The 18,591-nt window shown below is 42.6% G+C and overlaps 1 protein-coding gene across 2 annotated transcripts in view; it reads left to right on the forward strand.

The window, feature by feature from the left end:
- maml2 (mastermind like transcriptional coactivator 2) overlaps nucleotides 1–18,031 on the forward strand; it is a 58,185-nt gene extending 40,154 nt beyond the window's left edge. For both annotated transcript variants that reach the window (XM_011482303.4, XM_078929552.1), the window contains 4 exons: nucleotides 331–1,524; nucleotides 16,338–16,505; nucleotides 16,574–16,682; nucleotides 16,757–18,031. In XM_011482303.4, the coding sequence (XP_011480605.1) occupies nucleotides 331–1,524; nucleotides 16,338–16,505; nucleotides 16,574–16,682; nucleotides 16,757–17,547 (2,262 nt within the window). In that variant the 3' untranslated portion in view covers nucleotides 17,548–18,031. The remainder of the gene's footprint in view (nucleotides 1–330; nucleotides 1,525–16,337; nucleotides 16,506–16,573; nucleotides 16,683–16,756) is intronic.
- The last annotated feature ends 560 nt before the right edge of the window (nucleotides 18,032–18,591 follow it).

Consider the following 18,591-nt stretch of genomic DNA (forward strand, 5'->3'; position numbering starts at 1 on the left):
ACATCCAACGTGTCCAATGTTTGACAGATTTTGTGTAGCCTGCTTTCAAGGGATGTGGACTTCCAACAAGCTCACTACTGATTTGCAAGAAGGGGTTGCCATAGAAACTATGACTCAGACAGATTCAGACCAATCACTCCTTCCTGATGTTGTCTGGCTCCAACATGGCGGCGTTTGTGTCACGCAAAAAGTAAAGACTGAATTGTCTTCATTCGGTTGGAGTGATCGTGACATCCCACTCCCTCGGTCCAGTTCTCATATACAGTCAAAGGGTGGGATAGATGTGTGATGAAAAGTTCAAACTAAGGTTTTTCAATTTGTGTGTTGCAGCTCCAAGGCTCTCTGCGCAGGAAGATTGAGGGAAACGCCCCCGGACAGCCTCCAAAGCAGAACGGACTCTCCTGTGGTTTCTCCGGGTCGGACTTTAAGCGGATTCGCATGGACGCCGGTGTTCTGGAGCACGTCACCTGCAGCCCCAACCTCACCCAGTCCCACCCTCTGCAAAGGTCCGCAGGCGGCGGCATGCACAGGAAAAACTACATGATGCCTCCCGGATTGGGGTCGGATATAATCAATATGACTCTAAAGGAAATGAAAACGGAGCCCGTGGAGGCCCAGTCCTGCAGCCAGTCCATCTTTGAATTCAAGGATGAAGGCTGTGGTCAGATTGACCCAGAACTCCAGGATCTTTTTGATGAGCTGACAAAGTCGGTGCCCCCGCTGAACGATTTTGAACTTGAGAAGATGCTGAAACAGGACGATACGTTTGGTTTGGATCTGGGTCGGCCGAGCTCCGCCGGAGCAGCTGCCAGCCTGTGTTCCCCGATAGAGAAGCAGATAAAGACGGAGAACTCTCCGGACTTTGGACCGTCCCACTGTGGCTCTCCGCAGCTTAGACCAGCCTCGGCAGGTCCGTCGTTCACGCTGACCAGCACCTCCTCCACCAACTCCTTGCAGAAGACAAACAACCAGGCGGGACACCCCAGAACCCTGCCGTGCTGGCCAGAAATATCCCACGCGCAGCAGCTCAAGCAGATGGCGGCCAACCAGCAGCAGCAGCAGCCAAGTTCTCTCCTTCATCACCATCACCAAACCCCAAATGTGGGAATGTCCAGCTGGGCTCCAGCCATGAACTCCTCCACCAGCACCTTTCCCCAGGGGAAGACCTCCACCTCAGCGCCACTCAGCCAGCAAAGGGTTGACCCCCATAATAAGGAGATCAGCAACTGCCTCTTCAAATCCAACGGCCACGCTGGCGCCCACCAACTGGACATGAAGTGTCCCAGCACCAAACCCACACTGCACTTCAGCCCGAAAACAACCCATTCCGCCAACCAGCCGGTCATGTCCATCATGACAAGTCCAGCGGGTAAACCCGAGCAGCAGTCTCCGTCACCGAGTCCCAACCAGCCGCATGCTGGTCTGCACTTCCAAGGCCAGCAGATCTCCACGCCGGGGTCCCTCTGTCTGCAGCCCAAGTCAAGTCCTGCTGGACTGCCGTTCAGGCTGTCCCAGCCGCAGCAGGTAAGACCTCCGTCTACGCAAACGAGTTACACTTCTAAAAATAATCTAAAATTTATATTTTACAAAATTGTTGATGTTTTAAGGCTGTAAACCTTCTCACTGCACACTTTATACACTTGTCTCAGACAGATGTAAACATGTTTACGCTTTTCTTTCTTGTTTAAAGTCTCAAAAGTTCAAACCTTCATAGAAAAATAAGGCCGGTATCATAAAACGAAACCAAAGATCTGATCCCAAGAAAATTATTAAAAATGAATCAGGGCGCAGAACACGATACACTCTAAAAAGAAATAAAATAAAAAAATGCCACAAAAGTTATATATGCCCATATATTTGTAATATAAGTCAGAAAACAAATTGAGTACATAACACCTTACGCCGTATGTCACTATTTAAGGTACCATTAAATCCAGGACTCCACTTGATTTAGAATCAGCATGAATGAAAAATAGAAACCCTTACAAAATGTATATATTTGTGAATAAATTCAGGCAGAAAGGCCCTTACCTTTATCAGTCTTTCAGATCTCACCCCATTTCAATTTTGTTTCACTTCACACAGTCTTTGTGTTTATCAATGTGAAGTTCTAAAGGTTAAGGCTTTGCTCAAGTGTTTTGTGTTGACCCTTTTTGTGTTTCTTGTGTAAACACGATTTCTACCAGGACTTACCTGATAGAAAGATGTTACGGGGTCAAATCAGGACCCGCTTCGTTTAAACGAAAAACCAGATTGCTACGTCTTTAAACGTCTTAAAACACGAAAACGAACGCTTTTTGAAATTGAAAGGTATACAAAAATGTGTACAAATATTGTACATTTGAAAAAATATATTCTAAATTTGAAGAAGACTTAAAAAAAAACCTGAAACTGTTTCCAAATGGAAAAACGGTTTCTCTGTTAGAGCTGGTGTTTTGTTTTCTTGTTTCTCTCTTTTCAGTCCTCAATTTACAGTTTTGTTTCAGATTTTTACGTTTTGTTGTTGATTCTAATTGCTTGTGTGGGGGTGGGGCTTTGAGCCCATTGGCTACGAGGACATGATTGACATCAGGCAACAGAGGTAATGCAGATGTCATTTCCGCTCCAGAGCCGTGACTGTTGTCGACTGTAAAGCACTTCGGGCCTTCTGAGAGGGTAGTAAAGCGCTACACAAGTATACGCCTTTTACCGCCCTGTGTCAGTCCTCCTCCAACGTACCGAACTTTCGGACAGCATTATCATACTGTACTGTTTTTATTTTTTGTTCACGATCAATCCAGTTAATGCAAAAGTTCCTGGTTCATAGCAACGGAAGTCCAAATAGGATAAAAGGGAGAAGGTGTTTCTGCTAAGGGGCTTTCCGGGTAGTTGTTCTTTGATGTAAGAGGCTTTTACTTAGTAAACCTTCTTGAAAAACCCATACTTTCTTAGTTTGAAGTTAGAAACATTCAGAGCTCTGAGATTTGATTGTATTCCTCCTAATATTGGTGTTTTTTGGGGTAATTTATGACGCCTACGACTGATATGCATCCCGCCTTTCTCTGAGACATCCGGGTCGTACTTCAAAACCCTCCATGAACCTAAAGGAAAAACTGGTGTAGATCAGAGATGGATGGAAGGACACTTTCTGTTGAAGGTTCGTCCAAAATAATCTTTCCAGATCAAAGTGGATGAACAATTTTTGTAACAAAATCTGCTGGATAGATTTATTTAGGACTGACTGACGTTTTGCTGCACCTGGTTCCAACTCTTACTCCAAAATATTCCATGAGGGAAAACACATTGTACAAATCAAACAAATCCATTCATTCTTCTGTTTTCTGACTTCAGGTATGTCTGTAAGGTTAAAGTGACATTAGCCGGGAGACACCTGAGCATGGGAAAATCCTCTTTCACATTTGACCCAGACCCTCAGGGAGTGATGAACCACAGTTCTAGCCACAGTCTCCAAACTACACAGCCCAGTCCCTCATGTTGAGTCCCATTGAGTTCAATTTTTAGGTTTCGGTTTGTTCCAACTGCAGAATGTAATCCCACAATCTCCGTTAAGGTGCTTTGTTTGTTTTTTAAGAGCCTGATCAGGAACAAACAGCCAAAAAGTAACATTGTTAAATGGTTTTCCAGGCTGCTAGAACATTAGTCTTTGTTCTCTAGATTTTTTGGAGTAAGGTTATAGTCAGGATAAGCCATATTTTGGATAGGTCAGGGGAGATGACGTTTTTATTCTAAATTTTGTAGAATAACTCTTAGAATAAGTTTCATCATTGATTTTCTGGGTGATGTGGGGGTCAGGAACGTGTTTAATTAGAGTTTTCTTGCAATTGATTAATTGTGACCTGTAATTATTAAGATAATGAATCTATTTTCAATCTAATAATTGCTGTGAAAAGCCTCATTTTGAGGTATTTTCATTTAAATTCTTAACATTATGACACAATAAAAGATCAAAATACAACAAAAAAACTGGCTATATGGAGTTTTTTTTATTATAAAAGACTTTCAACCTTTACTTTTGTTCTGACTATTGTGTCATTTTTTAATTTTGCTTACTGTTCATTTTTTCTATCCGTTGGGATTTTTTTGTCGCACATTAGCATCGCAGCAAATTCCTTTTCTGTGAAACTGCTCTGTTCACTGAAAATGGCAATAAATACTCCTTGAATCCTTTTACGCCAACAAAAAAAACCCACATCAGGTCCAGAGTACTTTAATGTACCACATCAAAAATATTACTGAAGAAATAACAAGGATAAAGTATTAAAAATTGATTGAATATTTATTTCCGAAATTTCTGATAATGCACACTCCATAGGCCATTAACCCGCCTATACAATGGTCATTTACAAAAGAAATAAATATTCAATCAATTTTTAATACTTTATTCTTGTTATTTTTGGATCGCTTTTCACAAAAAGCGAACTATTATTTACGAGGTGCGTCAAAGCAAAGCCGAATTTATGTTGATCGTCACGATAGATCAAAAAAAGTATCAGTTCACCTCGTACCGCTTGTTTTTGTCCAGATGATGAAGCTAAAGGTTGTTTTAAAGAAGCCAGCGCAGGGATATAGAACATTTAAGCTAGGTGACCGGAACTTCTTTTTTACGTATGCATTAACACTTTTTAATGCACATCCAGCAGCCAATCAGATTCGAGTATTCAGCCGGACCATGGTATAAACCAGATGATGCTGTGCATCATCAGATTTACAAGGAAGCAACCGTACGACACGAAAATGAGATTAAAGAGATGGAAAAAAATCAACAACATGCTAAAATGTCTGTAATCAATTCATCGCGTGACTTTTGACCCCACTCATTAAAATTTATTTTTGTAGACTAAATAAAACGAATCGAACATATTGATGGTGGGAAAATAATGCATCATCTAAAATTGAAACAGGTGGATGGCATTATTTCTATTTGTAAAAACCAGTCGTTCTGACCTTTGACCTCTTCACAGTGTGTTTTTAGTGGCGGGTTTTGCTCTCTTTTCTTCTTCTTCCATTTGCCGAGCAAATATGTCTACCATCCACAAAGACTGACGCAGCATCAGAATGTCTTGGCACCAATAGAGGCACATCAGAAACGCGTTGACGCTCATGTCAGCCACATTTCACTCCTTCATTCGGCGTCTTGCAGCTCGCCTGCTGCCAGAATGCCGCTTCTGTTTGGGGACTTTGTTGTTCTTCCCCGTGTCTCGTCCTTCGCCGCGGCGGTCCCCTTCAGCGCACTTTTTTCTTTTCCTTTTTTTTCCCCCTGGAAGTGTTTTGACGATGACACAGATTGCCAGAGCATGGTAAATTAAAATACAGGACTTGTAATTTCTTTGCCTGTCATGGTGGCTCCCTGTCAGGGCGCAGATATGCACAGCGGGATTTGCTAATTGGAGGTTGTTAGCTACGAGGGACAAGTGGTGGAAAATGACAGTAATCTGCTTAGCCTGGTGCCGGAGGTTGAATCACTGATTTGTTATGATTGGGGAGATTTAGACCGGCTCCTCTTTCGTTTTTGCACCAACAGTCTCCGTGCTTGTCTTTGTGTGAAATGATAATGTGGAGCACACCAGAGAGCTCTCGTGAAATCTGCAGATCAAGGCAGGTGCCGGAGTGACTGAAGGAAAAGACTGTGTGTGTGTCGGGGAGGTCGCGGATGTTTCAAATAAACAAGTTGACAAGACAAACACATCCCCACTCACAGAAAATGAACTAGATTTAGTTTCAGGATAGATTCGACGCCAGAAATCCAGATATCTATAACCTCGTGGTGAGATTTACAGACAAAAAACCTTAAATATCTCGATGTAGTCATCCAAATTGTGGTGCCTACACTAAACAAAAATGAGATATGTGGAAAAATAATGTGAAAACAGCTTCTACTCTTCAATCATGCTTTTCTCTTTGACGGATTTGATTCACACCAGGGATCATTTTCTTCTAAATGTCTGATGAAGCTCACCTGAACTCCGGTGCAGAGGCAAAAACAAAGACGACGGTTTCTGTCTTTGTTGTTATTTTCGCCCCAATTGTTGGGACCGTATGGACCCTCACATGAATGACGGGTTAGTTTGGTCCCTTTTAGGCTAGGGCCAGGCGATGATATGTCCTCGAAAATAAGGAAGGCTTAGGGTGCGGCCAACACTTGTGACCGACAACAACATTTAGCCTTGGACGCACTTAAAATATGTGCGGCAAGTGTGGCCATCATGCATTTCCATCAGTTTTTCTACTTGGTCGCACATGAATACATGCGTATGACCTCAGCCCAAAAATGTTTTTCCCAATTTATTATTAACAACTATATTACGGTGGCAATTTTTTTTCCTCCCTTAACTTACCTAAACCAAATTGTCAGAATCTATTTAATCTTTATTTATTTTTTAAGAGCTGAAGGCTTCTTGTGTTGGACAGATTTTACTGTAGCAACAAGGGGTTGTGGATCGGTCACACAGGGTGTGTATTTGTATAAACCCCTTTTGTTATTTAGACTAAACTTTATTTGTATTGATTGCATTTGTATCCTTTTTTTATTTTTTGTTTTATTTATCGTACTCCCACTATTGGAAGCAACAGCCTTTAAACTAATTTAGCAGCGTGTGGTCTGAAGTTGCAAAATCAAACTAGTTCCAAACAACAGAAGAAACAGATCCTATTTTGGGGGACAGGCTCCTCATTGCTGGTTCAGAAAGTGGCGTTTGTGAAAGCAACCAAACCAGACCAAAGCGTTACACCGTATCAGTGGAACTACCGGAAGCAGCTTTACGATCCCTGTCTGGGCACCCAGGAGGTTCCTACATGAGTTTTCGGCAAGTAATAACACAAAGGGAGAAAAAGTACACCTTTTGTTCCATCGTCAACTATTTAAGAAAAAATGAGCAGAAACCGTTCCCACGGTAGCCCATGCTGAATCGAAAAACACTCAATCAAATCAACTACCTTTTACCATTCCTTTGCCAGTGGAAGTCAGAGCAGAGACAAACAATCATCAAAAAAAATCCCTACAACAAGCACACACTTAGTAGAATACAAACAATATGTAGTCACTGAAACTACTAAATTAAAGTATTTACATAACTTTAAATTCCTAAATCCTTTGAATTCTTCATCCCCTGTTCCACTTATAATAAGAATAATTTCGCTAAACCCGACCTAAGACTTTTTCTTCTGTTGGTAGAAAATCCTGATACACATGCCTACAGCGCCCTCTAGTGGTTCTTACTTTTTAAATATCATTATCAAGTCGCACCCCCATGCAAACTATGCATAACACCATGATGTGTACTCAGAGAAATACAGTACATGAATGAACCTGTTTATTGTTTTAACGTTAACAGACACCGTTGTGCACAATGTGGTGGGAAAAACAGAATGAATTCTTTGGTGGTTGAACACGGTTGACGTGGCACGCTGGTTTCCAATCACATCTTTGACTCAGACTGCTGCTTGGTCGATATTTTTTCTAATAAATGAACATCTCATCTCAATCATGTTTGATGTGTTGATCCTTTTTATATGCCTAAACTCTGAAAGTAATTTTTTTAAAAAGTGCATAAACGTTGGGTCTGATTTTGTAAAAGAGACAAAAAAAAACCAAAAGTTATTGACCATAAGAGCAGCAGATAAATTAAACTAAAGCTGGTTTTAAATGACAGAAATTAGATTTTACCCACTTAAAAAAGACATTTTATACGAGTTTTTAAAAATTGAGGAAGAACAAAAAAAAAGGGTTTCACGTCCAGATTTCCTGACAGAAGCAACTCTTATTCCTCAGGTCTTTAAAATTCTGCAGCTCAACTTCATACGTTTCTCAAGGACCTTGCATTTCAATGAACCCTTTTGTTTTGAACAAATTATACATGCAGACGCGATGCTCCGGCTGTGGTGCTGGTGGTGTAAGTGTTGGGGAGACCAAACGGCAGCCGCTTTGTAATTTTAGAATCTTATGTTTAAAAATGCACCTAATGCTGTTTGTTTTCTCAGCAGTCAGCAGGGACAGGGTTAAATTTCCAGCTAATGAGGACGGTGCTGCTCGCAGGGGGGGTTGGAAAAAAAAAAGAACTAAAGTCACTTCCCACAGCGGACTGAATTAGTAATGCTGGAGAAGTGAAGGTCCGCAAAGGATGCCTTGTGTAACACCAGCCGTGGTGCTTCGTCCCACAACTGATGCTGTGATCCAGACAGATTTATCCCCCTTTTCTTTATAGCATTTAGCTGTAAGATAATTAGCTGTTGGATCATAGAAACTCAAACCTGTAAATTAGCTTCACTTAGTGGCCAAACAAGCGCCTCTCTGATGTGTGGAGGCTGCAGAGCATCACAGGAATCTGAGAAAAGCCAAGTTATGCTGATACCAAGATCCAGAAACGGAGAGCAGACCACAGTTTCTCTAGAAAGGTGTAAGAAAAATTCAAATGTAATTGAACGCAGAAGCATAGGATTAAGATTTAAATGAGTGTCCATACATGACAACGTGTGTCGTACTCTTCCATGTGTGTTTGTTTGTGTGTATATTTACCTCTGTATGTTTAGTTATTGTGGATGCCATAATTCCTAGTTTAAAACCTAACTGTATGGTCTGTTACACCATTGAATTGAATTGTGGGAAAAATGAATCCTTCCTTCTCTACTGAATACATTAGCGTATGTTTACATTGAATGTGTCAAACAGGTGTGCTAAACATGAGTTTATTGTCTTAAGACATCACACCAGGCGTATTATAAACCAACTGTCTTTACTGTTGCTTAATTTTTTAGCAACTTTAAAAAAGGAAGTTTTAGTTTTTGTTGTTGTACATCAATCAATCCATCAAATGTTGACCTGAAACAAAACCATGAACCAAAAATTGGGGAACCGAATGGTGGGGTAACTGAATGGTTGCATTCACGTAGTTATGTGTGTGTATTTGGGTATCTGGAACCAAGGGTGTATTCAGACCCACAGTTTAGACATTTGGTCTGCTTTAAGTGAACCAGTTTTTTTACCTCGATAATCTGGAACAAATTTTCAGTCTAAAGCGGACCTTGGTCCGGGACCAGGAACGGCTCTCTGATTCAATTCTATTCAATTTCAATTATATAGCCCAAATTCACGACAACAGTCTCAATGGGTTGATCCATCTTTCGAGGTGGTCTTGGTTCGTTTCCAATCAGACTGAGCTTCGGTTTCCTCTGAGTTTCCTCAGTCTTAATAGGCTCTGTGCTGGAAACGGAACAACTGGACCAAAACGGCCACCGTAGTCGTCTTCATGTGATGTAAACACAGTAAGAAGGTAGCAACCAGGACGATAAGACCCAACAACTCATTGAAATTCGGTTGGATGAATGCCGGCTCAGTAAAACAACTTTTAACGCGAAACAAATGACTTCTCACACTATTTTCTCGACAGTCTATACGTCATAAACACTTATCAGTAGCCACCTTGCAGCATGTCTTCCTCGTACAAATAAAATGGGGTGAACCTGCCGTTGATACAGACGTTCAAAATTGGTCAGCGAAATATAAAGTTTATCCCAACAAGGATTGCAAAGGGTAGGACTTCCATTATTCTTTCTCTCGTTGCTTTGCCCCGCCCTCGTAATTCCTGGCCAATAACTGAAGACATCTTTAGTCATGTGGTTGTGTTTACAGACCATGGTTCGTAACAGAATAGTATGCTAGAATTTAATTGACTATTTCACAGTCAATGGAAACGCAGCTTGAAGCGGTAGAGTCGTGGAAAGAGGCGGCAACTGACAATAAGTTAACTCCTGTTTGGCGACTCAGAGCGACTCTGACTAATCACTGTCGACTGGTTTCAACATGGCGGCGCCCGTATCATGAAGACATAGTGAGAGATTTGGCATTTTCTATGGGTGACATCACACCTCAATTCCTCCATTGTTTTTACTGTCTATGGACTGTATGAACTTTTCCTGTCTGAATACACCCTAAGTGTGTACTCATTAGAAAGGGAACAGGACTAATAATAGATAGTGGCTGTATTAATAAAATAGGTCCGGGCAATAAGGCTTTTACTTCTTCTCACTCCATTTTGGGATATTTGTTGTATTTTATTTTTACCCTTTCCCAACTTTCCGGTTTTTTTTAAGTTTTATCATCATCATTATAGCTTTTACTGGCAGAGAAAGTGGTAATACAGGCACATTTTAATCCCTAAATATAAAGCTTTGAGTGGTTTAACACCAAGATGCACAATTGACCTCCAGACCCCAATCTGTATCAGTCTCTGGCCTTTAGTCCGGTTCTAGAGTCCAAACCAAACACGGAGAAGCTGCCTTCAGCTTCTATCCTCCACAGCCTTAAAACAGTCTTCCAGAAAACCTTAGATCAGCCAAAGCACTCAAGTGGATTTCAATCCACGTTAAAGACCCACCTGTTCTCAGCTGCGTGTGATTAGCTTGTTGTTACAAATGAACTTGCCTTGATTTGCAAATGCACATCTGCAGCATCAGAGTCGATCAGCAAAAGCAGAAGACATTTTCTACCCTGACTGGCTGTTTTAGTGCCTTTTTGTATTAATTTATGGTTTCATGTGGGAAGTCGGGCTCATTGCTTGTGTGGAAAGTTATATAAATCTATTGGGAAGGAAGGCATCTCCTTGTTTTTGCTTCACACCCCCAGTTTTAGTCCTGAACCTTCAGAATTTGATGCATCTGGCCCTCGATGGTTGTGGTTAGCGAGGAGCGCTATTTCAAGGTAAAAAGGGAGCGCCGCTGCAGGCTCCACGGCAATGGAGCCGTGTTTTGACTAAAAAGAGAGACATTTTCTGTGGGAATGCAAAAAGTAGAGACGATCCTGTTGTCCCCGATTGTCTGGAAACAGTTTTTGTCTCGGTAAAAAAAAGTGGATTTTATTGTTAGAAACCTCAAAAAAGAAAGAAAAATTAGGTTTTTATGTTCCTAATCAAATCACAAAGTTTACTTTTGGGGCTTCGGAAGAATGTTTGATTCGTTCTTTGTGTGAAACCTTAAAGAAGGTTACTTTTGTTCACACATGCAGAACAGATTGCGTGGAAACATTTCAAGTTAGGACGTTATTTTTGGGCTTGTGAAGCCAGAAGTTCTGCAACAGCCTTAACGCTACAGCTGTGGTGCCGCATGTAAAAAAGCAACAGCTTCGACTCGGGCTCCAGGCTGGAGTTCCACTTCACACCCCGTCTTTTTTCCTGTTTCCTCCTCCACCACCAGCCGCACAATAACAGAAAAAGTCTCCAAAAGCACAACAGGAAAAGCTCGGAGCGGGTACTAAAAATAAAAGCTGTATGCCTCTTGCGATACATAGGTTTTTATTGATAAATCCCTGGCTCCACATCCTTCGGTAAGGATAGGAGCAGAGGGAGGAGGGGCCTGAGCTTTACAGGGCAGCGTTAAGGAGGGGAGTGCTTGTTTCCTGGGAAAGGGAGTTGCGGCCAAGTCCAGATGCCGAGGCGCTCCCAGGGGACGGCATCCTGAGACCAGACTGGAGGAAGTGCAGTGTGAGAGCCGGCGAGGCCGGGCCTGGATCACTGTCAGCTGCCTGCACCGCCGCAGGATGGGAGTCTAAATCACCCTGCCTTCCCCCCGTGGAGCGGAGCCACATGTGGTATTCATTTACAACAAGCCTGTGAAGAAAGCAGGCAGGGGGAAAACATGGAAACCAGCCTGGTGACACATCGGGATGGGGCTATTACTCAGGTTTACTCGCGACAGTTGCCCTCACTTGCAGTCCGTTGTGGGTTTTTGGCGAATCAAAGGCTGTCAAAGGAAAGAGTATTTCGCCTTAGTGGCATCTGTGCTGTAATTCCAATCCTCTGATCCTGTTTCATTTCAGATTTTAGAGATGTACTTAGTGAAATAAAGTCTTGCAGATTAGGATCCGCTTACCAAACGCTCTGTTTTGACTCCCTGGGAAACGTTTTTCGCCAGTGTGCTGACTGACTGTACACACTCCGTGTGTTGACTTGGAGTCGGTGGACATTAACCTTCCTACATGACGAATTCCCGCCCATCATGGGGTGTCCTTGTGTTCACGCCATTGACTGTATATGACAACAGGACCGAGTGAGTGTTTATTCCAACAAAAATGAAGTCAATTCAGTCGCTTTTTCTATGGGATATGGAGCTGACGACATCATTTAGTCACAACTACCCTTATGGGTGGATATTGGCGAACCTGGACCAACATGCAGGTGGACTACATGGTCATACACCGCCTGTAAGGTGAAAATGTTCATGCCCATTTTTATCTACGGCTTGCTGCAAGCTACAGGTTGTAGCAAGCACTTAAACAACACACAAGTAAGGATGAAATGGGTGAGGTGAAGGCACATCGTATGGATTGTTTCGACCCCCCTAAAGCATGTGCACTGCGCCAGGAGTCTGTTCTGTTCACGTGAAGACTACGCGCTTCTTACGCAAAACCCGACTGTTAAACTTCAGACAAAATGTTGTTTTTTGTGTTCCTCGTACAGCAGGCACTTGCATGTCACCTGCACACCCCATGCGTGCATTAATAAGAGGCCAGTACTCTCGTCTTACAAATGACTACAGTGATGAGTGGGGACACTGCTGTGAGACAGCGTCTCTCGGACATCATAAGTGCGTGCAACTAACGTTAGCCTCACAATGCACGACGCTCCATTTTCCTGATGTCCCTTGAGGTGGCCGTACGAGTCTCAAAAGAACTGCAAGACACACCTGTGCTCTCTTTAAGATGCCGCCCCTCTTCCCCATTGACCCTGCTGGGGCAAAACCAACAATGCAAAAACCCCACAGCACCCGTAGGGGTCAACCTCCGTACTGACCCTGATAAAGGCTTAAACAGTGACTGGTCCTAATCAGTCCAATTCAACGTTTCTATGGCAACCACTCCCAAGAGGAACTGGTTCCGTGTGTTGACTTGGATTAGGTGGACATGGACCTTCCTAAATGACGAATTCTCGCCCATGGGCGCCTTGACATCATTAGCTGGAACCGAAATTCCGGAACCAGACCCCATTTCAGTCAGAAAAATTGTTTTTTGGGGGGACATAAACACTTATATAACTGACGTCTAACTAAGCTTTAGGCATTAATACTTTAACACCAGAGATGTCTCTGCCCAAGCCTGTTTTGCTCTGACCAAAACTCCTCAAGCGATCAACGTAAATCATCTGATCGGCAAAGAAAAGCAGCTTTGCACCGGTAAGGAACACTTTAAAGCAGCTTTTCACTGATATGCGCACAAAGTGTACATACCAGCGCAAAACCGCTTTTTTCCACGACACAATACGCTGATTCCCGGTAAGGGTCGAAACGGTTAATAGGGTGGGTTTGCTGAAGGAATGTAAACGCTGGAGCTAAGGCTCCGTAGTAACAGTTTTATAGATCGGAACATTTGGTTACAGCCTCTTTTAAAGGAATAAAACGATTATAGTTTTAAGCTCATGTTGCACACTGAACCGTTTATTCACATGAATAATTTTTAATAGAAGAAATAGAATTTCTGTTTCTGGCTAATGATGTCTGGGCGCCATCTTGTCTGCAACCACTCTTGCCAATCAGCACTGAGCTTGTTGGAAGTCCACACCCCCTACCTCTTGGAAACAGGCTACACGAACTCTGTCAAACGTAGAATGTGTGGGCCGGCAGGCTCCACCTACTTCTATTGAAGCATCTGATTGGCCAAAGACTTGAGTAACTTGCTCTACAGAAAAATGACAAAATTTGAATTAGCAAGAACGTGTTAAAAAAAAGGTCAGAGAAAGCATTGTTATTCTGACAAATACAATGACGGAGGAACAGCTGTTTACTTCTCAGTGAAAGTCTATGTGGGTACTTCCTGTTTGGAACGGAAGGGGGCGGAGTCCCTCAGGCCAGTTCTCACATACAGTCAGTGGTCCGTCCACACAAAAGACGTGGAGGTTTGAGAAAGACGTGGTGCAGGTAGGACCGTCTCAAGAATCGGTTGAGACTCGACATAACCTAAAAAATGTGGACGTCTCCATTAAATTCCGGGGCTCCTGATTAAATTAGCTTTAGCAGCCAAATGGGTCGTGGGGGATGGAATCCCTGCTTTGCCAAAAAAGCCACTTGGTAATCAGCAAAGAGGAGCTAACGAAAAGGATGTAATCATGTTGCTGGAGCTTAACTTCCCATCGCCACACATTTCCTGCTGTCTCAGGGATTCTTTCCACTCTCTTTAGACACAATTATCAAGGGAGACCCCCCCCCCCCCTCCTTCAAAAAAAGACCCTTTTTTCATCTGCAGAGGGAGTAACCTTGACCACATTCTGGAGGCTGAACAGTGTTAGAGATGATGTTTTGTAGACTAGTGCCCTCTAGTGGCTAAAATAGTGATGCACTGATTTGTGTTTGCCGGCTTTTTCATGAGAATCAATTTGAAGTAAAGAAAAAAAAACAGATTGTACATTTAGAAAAAAAAAGAAAACATTTGATAACAGTTTTAAATTCAAAATTAAACAAACTTGAAAGAAATAAACTTGAAACAAAAGAAACAACCTAAAACTGTTTCCAAATAGGAAAAAAATTACTTATGTGTAAGAGGTTCTTTTTTGTATTTTCAATTGTTTTCATTTCTCTCCTTCTTTCCATTCAGTCTCAATGTTATAATTTCCATTCAGACTTTTCGTTTGTGAAGTTGTTCCTAATTTGTCATGGGGGTGGGGATCCAACGTCATGCTTTTTCTTCTTAACCCTTGTGCTATCCTAGGCACTTTAACATTGGGAGTTGGGTCATCTAGACCCACTAGACAGTGCTCTGAACCTTTTTCTTCAATGATTTATGATCTTCACTGGTGACCATTACATGAAATCTTTCCACCTTTATCCACCTTTGTCGTGGTAGGGAGAACACGTCAATGTAAGGGTGGGGTCATCTAAGATAGCACAAGGGTTAAAGACCCGCTCCAATCATCGTTTGATTGATTTTAAAAGCGTAATGTTTATGCCGTTTTTAGCCAAAAGAAAAGAAATCTATCATTTTTTAGGACGTAGTTTCTGCAGAGCAGCAGTCGTTCATTTGGTCCAGAGCAACCCCACCCTCCTTCCCCTCTACTTTTAGACAGTCTCCCTCTAGCTTACAGCCCATCACACACCCCAAACTAATACTGTTGATACCAGTAAAATGTTGAGTATTTGGAGCTGTCCAGCCATACTTTGTTGATCCAGATGTCAGCTCAGACGAGGAAAATGAAGACCTTCCTCAGTATAGAGCGCACAGAACTATAACAAACATGGAGACTCGAGTCGCTCGCCGTGTTAGCGTGTGTGAGGAAACTGGTTATTCTAAATAGGACTGTAAATAGGAAAATTAGGTTCATACCCACAGCTTCCTGCACACAGAAACGAATTAAATAATGACTCAGAGACAATACTTATCTTTTTGAGGAAGTTTTACTTCGTACAAACAGCACAGACATTTTGTACGAAGGGGACAGACAGATGAACATGATGCATTCAAAGTCTGAACTCCGAGGCTCAGGAAGATGGGCTTGGTATAAAAACCCTGAATTTGCATATTCAGAAGATCATACTCTGGACAATGATGTGAAATCACGCCCACAGGTTGTTGCAGGCGAGGTGCTCCAAGGCCAAGAGCACACACAGAAAGAAAAAGGGAGTGTGGGAAGAAACTTGTGCTGTCTTCAAATGTAATATAATTTTGAGATGATCATACGTGCTTAATGAATTAAGTTTGAACCATTATTGTAATAAAAAGTTAAAAGGGAGTTTCTAACTATTCTTAACAGCGTGGTAGCGATAGCTGTAACTCCCAAACTTGTTAGCAACAGGTAAAGACGAAAAAACAAGAAGACACAGCTAGCTGTGTTAGCGTATTTAAAAAAAAAAACAAGCAAAAAAAACCAACGTAGTTTGCCATTTGTAAAAAAAAAAAACAGACTGACATTTTGACCGAGAGCCGTTTATCTTTCAAAAACGGTTTCGACATCAGTAAACACAACCAAGGCACTAAATATTACAAGACGCTCTGTTGTTTTTGTTTGAATAAAAAATTCAAGCTTTTGAACGTCCCTTATAGTGCAGTAAAATACCGTTGATCTTCCAATAGCAGCCTTATTCCATCACGTGGTGACGGCTAACGGCATTTATTTTAGGGAAAAATTCTGTCACCAAGTGCAGACAACGCCAGATGAACATTTCAGGGTTTGTTAAAATGATGAGAACATATTATTTTCTGATTAGTGAACGAAAGAAATACTCAGAAATGCAACTTTGAGTGTAATTTTCTCAATTTATGTGCTTCGTGATCAGAAGAATGCTACAAAAACAACATTTGAATCACAGTGGGTCTTTAAGAAAACAATCATAAAATATTTTTTGTGACTCTTATTCCTCCATAGGGAGTTCCTACTGGTCCTAACGGAAACTTGGGAGTCTTGACAGCCCAATCCCAGTTGCGACACGCGGCGCCCAACAACCAGCAGAAGGGTCCGGCCGAAAACCAGACAGTTCCCAGACAGCTGAGCCAGCAGCAGCAGCAGCAGCAGCAGCACTCCATCGGCAGTGCAGTAAGCGGCCTTGAAAAAACCCTTTGATTCATGTTTACCTCAGTGATATTAATTGTTTTTTTTTTTAGGATAAAGACAACGCCTGTGATCAGTTCAGCCGCCATCTAACGAGACCCCCACCGGATTACAAGCAGTCCAGAGGCTTGGTGGGAGTTCAGCCAGGAAGCATCTTCACAGGTTGGTGTTCCTGCGCCCAGCTCGGCGTCTGTTTTCCTTCTCTAGAATCCTCCTGACAGTTTTGGTCTCCGCAGGGCAAAGCTCCTCCCAGCCTCCAGGCGAGAACAGCTTACAGTCGCTGTCCTGTCACCTTCGAAACGTCTCCACAGCAAAGATGGGCGGACCGATGGCGGCAGACTGTCCGCCCTCCTCCTGCGTCAACCAGTTCCAGCACAGCATCCACAACCGCGTCGGACTGAACCAAAGCAGGCCCAGGTTCCTGGGTCCCAACCCTCCGGGAAAGTCGTTCAGGATGAACAGCGCGGCGGGTGTTCAGCACCAGAGGGCAACGGCGGACCTGCATTCCTCCGGAGGCGCCGGACAGGGCCTGATGACGAACGCCACCATTGGTTGGGGTTCTGCCAACAAGCAAGTGACCGCTGGACTCGGTCTCAGGTGTCTCCCCACGCCGCAAGGTGTGCAGGACATGCCAAACCACCCGTACGCGCAGAGGCACGTGGGCCCTCCCAACCAGGTGGCGCCAGACCTGGGCATGCTCCCGCTGAACCCCTCAGTGAGGGAGACGGCCCCCAGGTCCCACCCAGCCATAATGAGCTCACCGTCTCCTGTGGGGAACCTGAACCAGGTGTCACCCGAGCAGAGGGTACCGGCAGGTAACTTCCAGGAGTCCAGTCCGAGCTCCAACGGTTACCAAAGCAGCAGACCGAACCGTCTGACGTTTGACTTTCTCCCCGAGGGAGACAACACGGTCCCCGGCATCAACGCCGACTCCGACTTCATCGACGCTCTGCTGAAATCTGGTTCTGGAAACGACGACTGGATGAAAGACATAAACCTGGATGAGATCTTGGGAGGTCACTCCTGAATTTAGGTCTCCCTATGATTTAAAAAAAGAAATTCATGTTAAAGGGATAACATTTGTAAATAATATTCAAATCAAAAGTTTGTTACTTGGAATCCTTTGTCTTGTATTTACTGTGAAAAGCTGTGGGGCGGTCGTCTGTCCGCTCATTCCTTCCCAGCGGTTTCCTTTGCCGTCTCTCGTTTTCACGGATCCCACTGAAGGCTGCAGATCCACAAGAGTTAAAAAAATCAAATCAAATCAAAACGCTCGATTTCCACTGTGAAAACATGTATGAATTACCTGAAGATCACGCCGCTTTACCTTTATGCCTCCGTCAGCATGAAGTGATCTTTACCGATGCTTCCTCCTTGTTCCATCTGTGGTATTTCTAACGCAGTTTCAATTATGTAACCATTATTTTTTTTCCTCAAGTGATATTTAATAATATTTGGAATAGCAATTAGACATTATAATACATGTAATTAATAAAAATGTATTTGAAAAAGCTCTTGTTTCAACATTGAATTCTTATCCATTTCAATATTAAAGCTCCTAAAGAACTTTACATGAAAGGATTTATTTCAGATACAACTGAAGTTTGGAGACTTTACCTCAAATTGTTGCTTGTATTCCTAAATAAAAATTCATAAAAACCTTAGTTAAAAAAACAAGAAACACCAAACGCATTCGGGTTTGGTAACCACTGATGTAATTTCTGCTATTTTTATGCTTTTCCTCAGGTTTTGTAATTAGAATTAACATTTTTGTGGGGTTAATTGAAAAGTCAGTTTTTTGTAGAAGATTAAAAAACTGAACTTACATTGTAAATCTCGTAACCCTTGTGCTATCCTAGGCACTTTAACATTGGGAGTTGGGTCATCTAGACCCACTAGACAGTGCGCTGAACCTTTTTTCTTCAATGATTTGTGATCCTCACTGGTGTCCATGGATTACATGAAATCTTTCCACCTTTGTCATGGTAGGGAGAACACGTCAATGTAAGGGTGGGGTCATCTAAGATAACACAAGGGTTAAAATGATGTGAAATTGCCTTATAACTAATCC

This window comes from Oryzias latipes, chromosome 13 (assembly GCF_053564925.1).
Source record: "Oryzias latipes strain Hd-rR chromosome 13, Olatipes_Hd-rR_3.1".
Classification (NCBI taxonomy): domain Eukaryota; kingdom Metazoa; phylum Chordata; class Actinopteri; order Beloniformes; family Adrianichthyidae; genus Oryzias; species Oryzias latipes.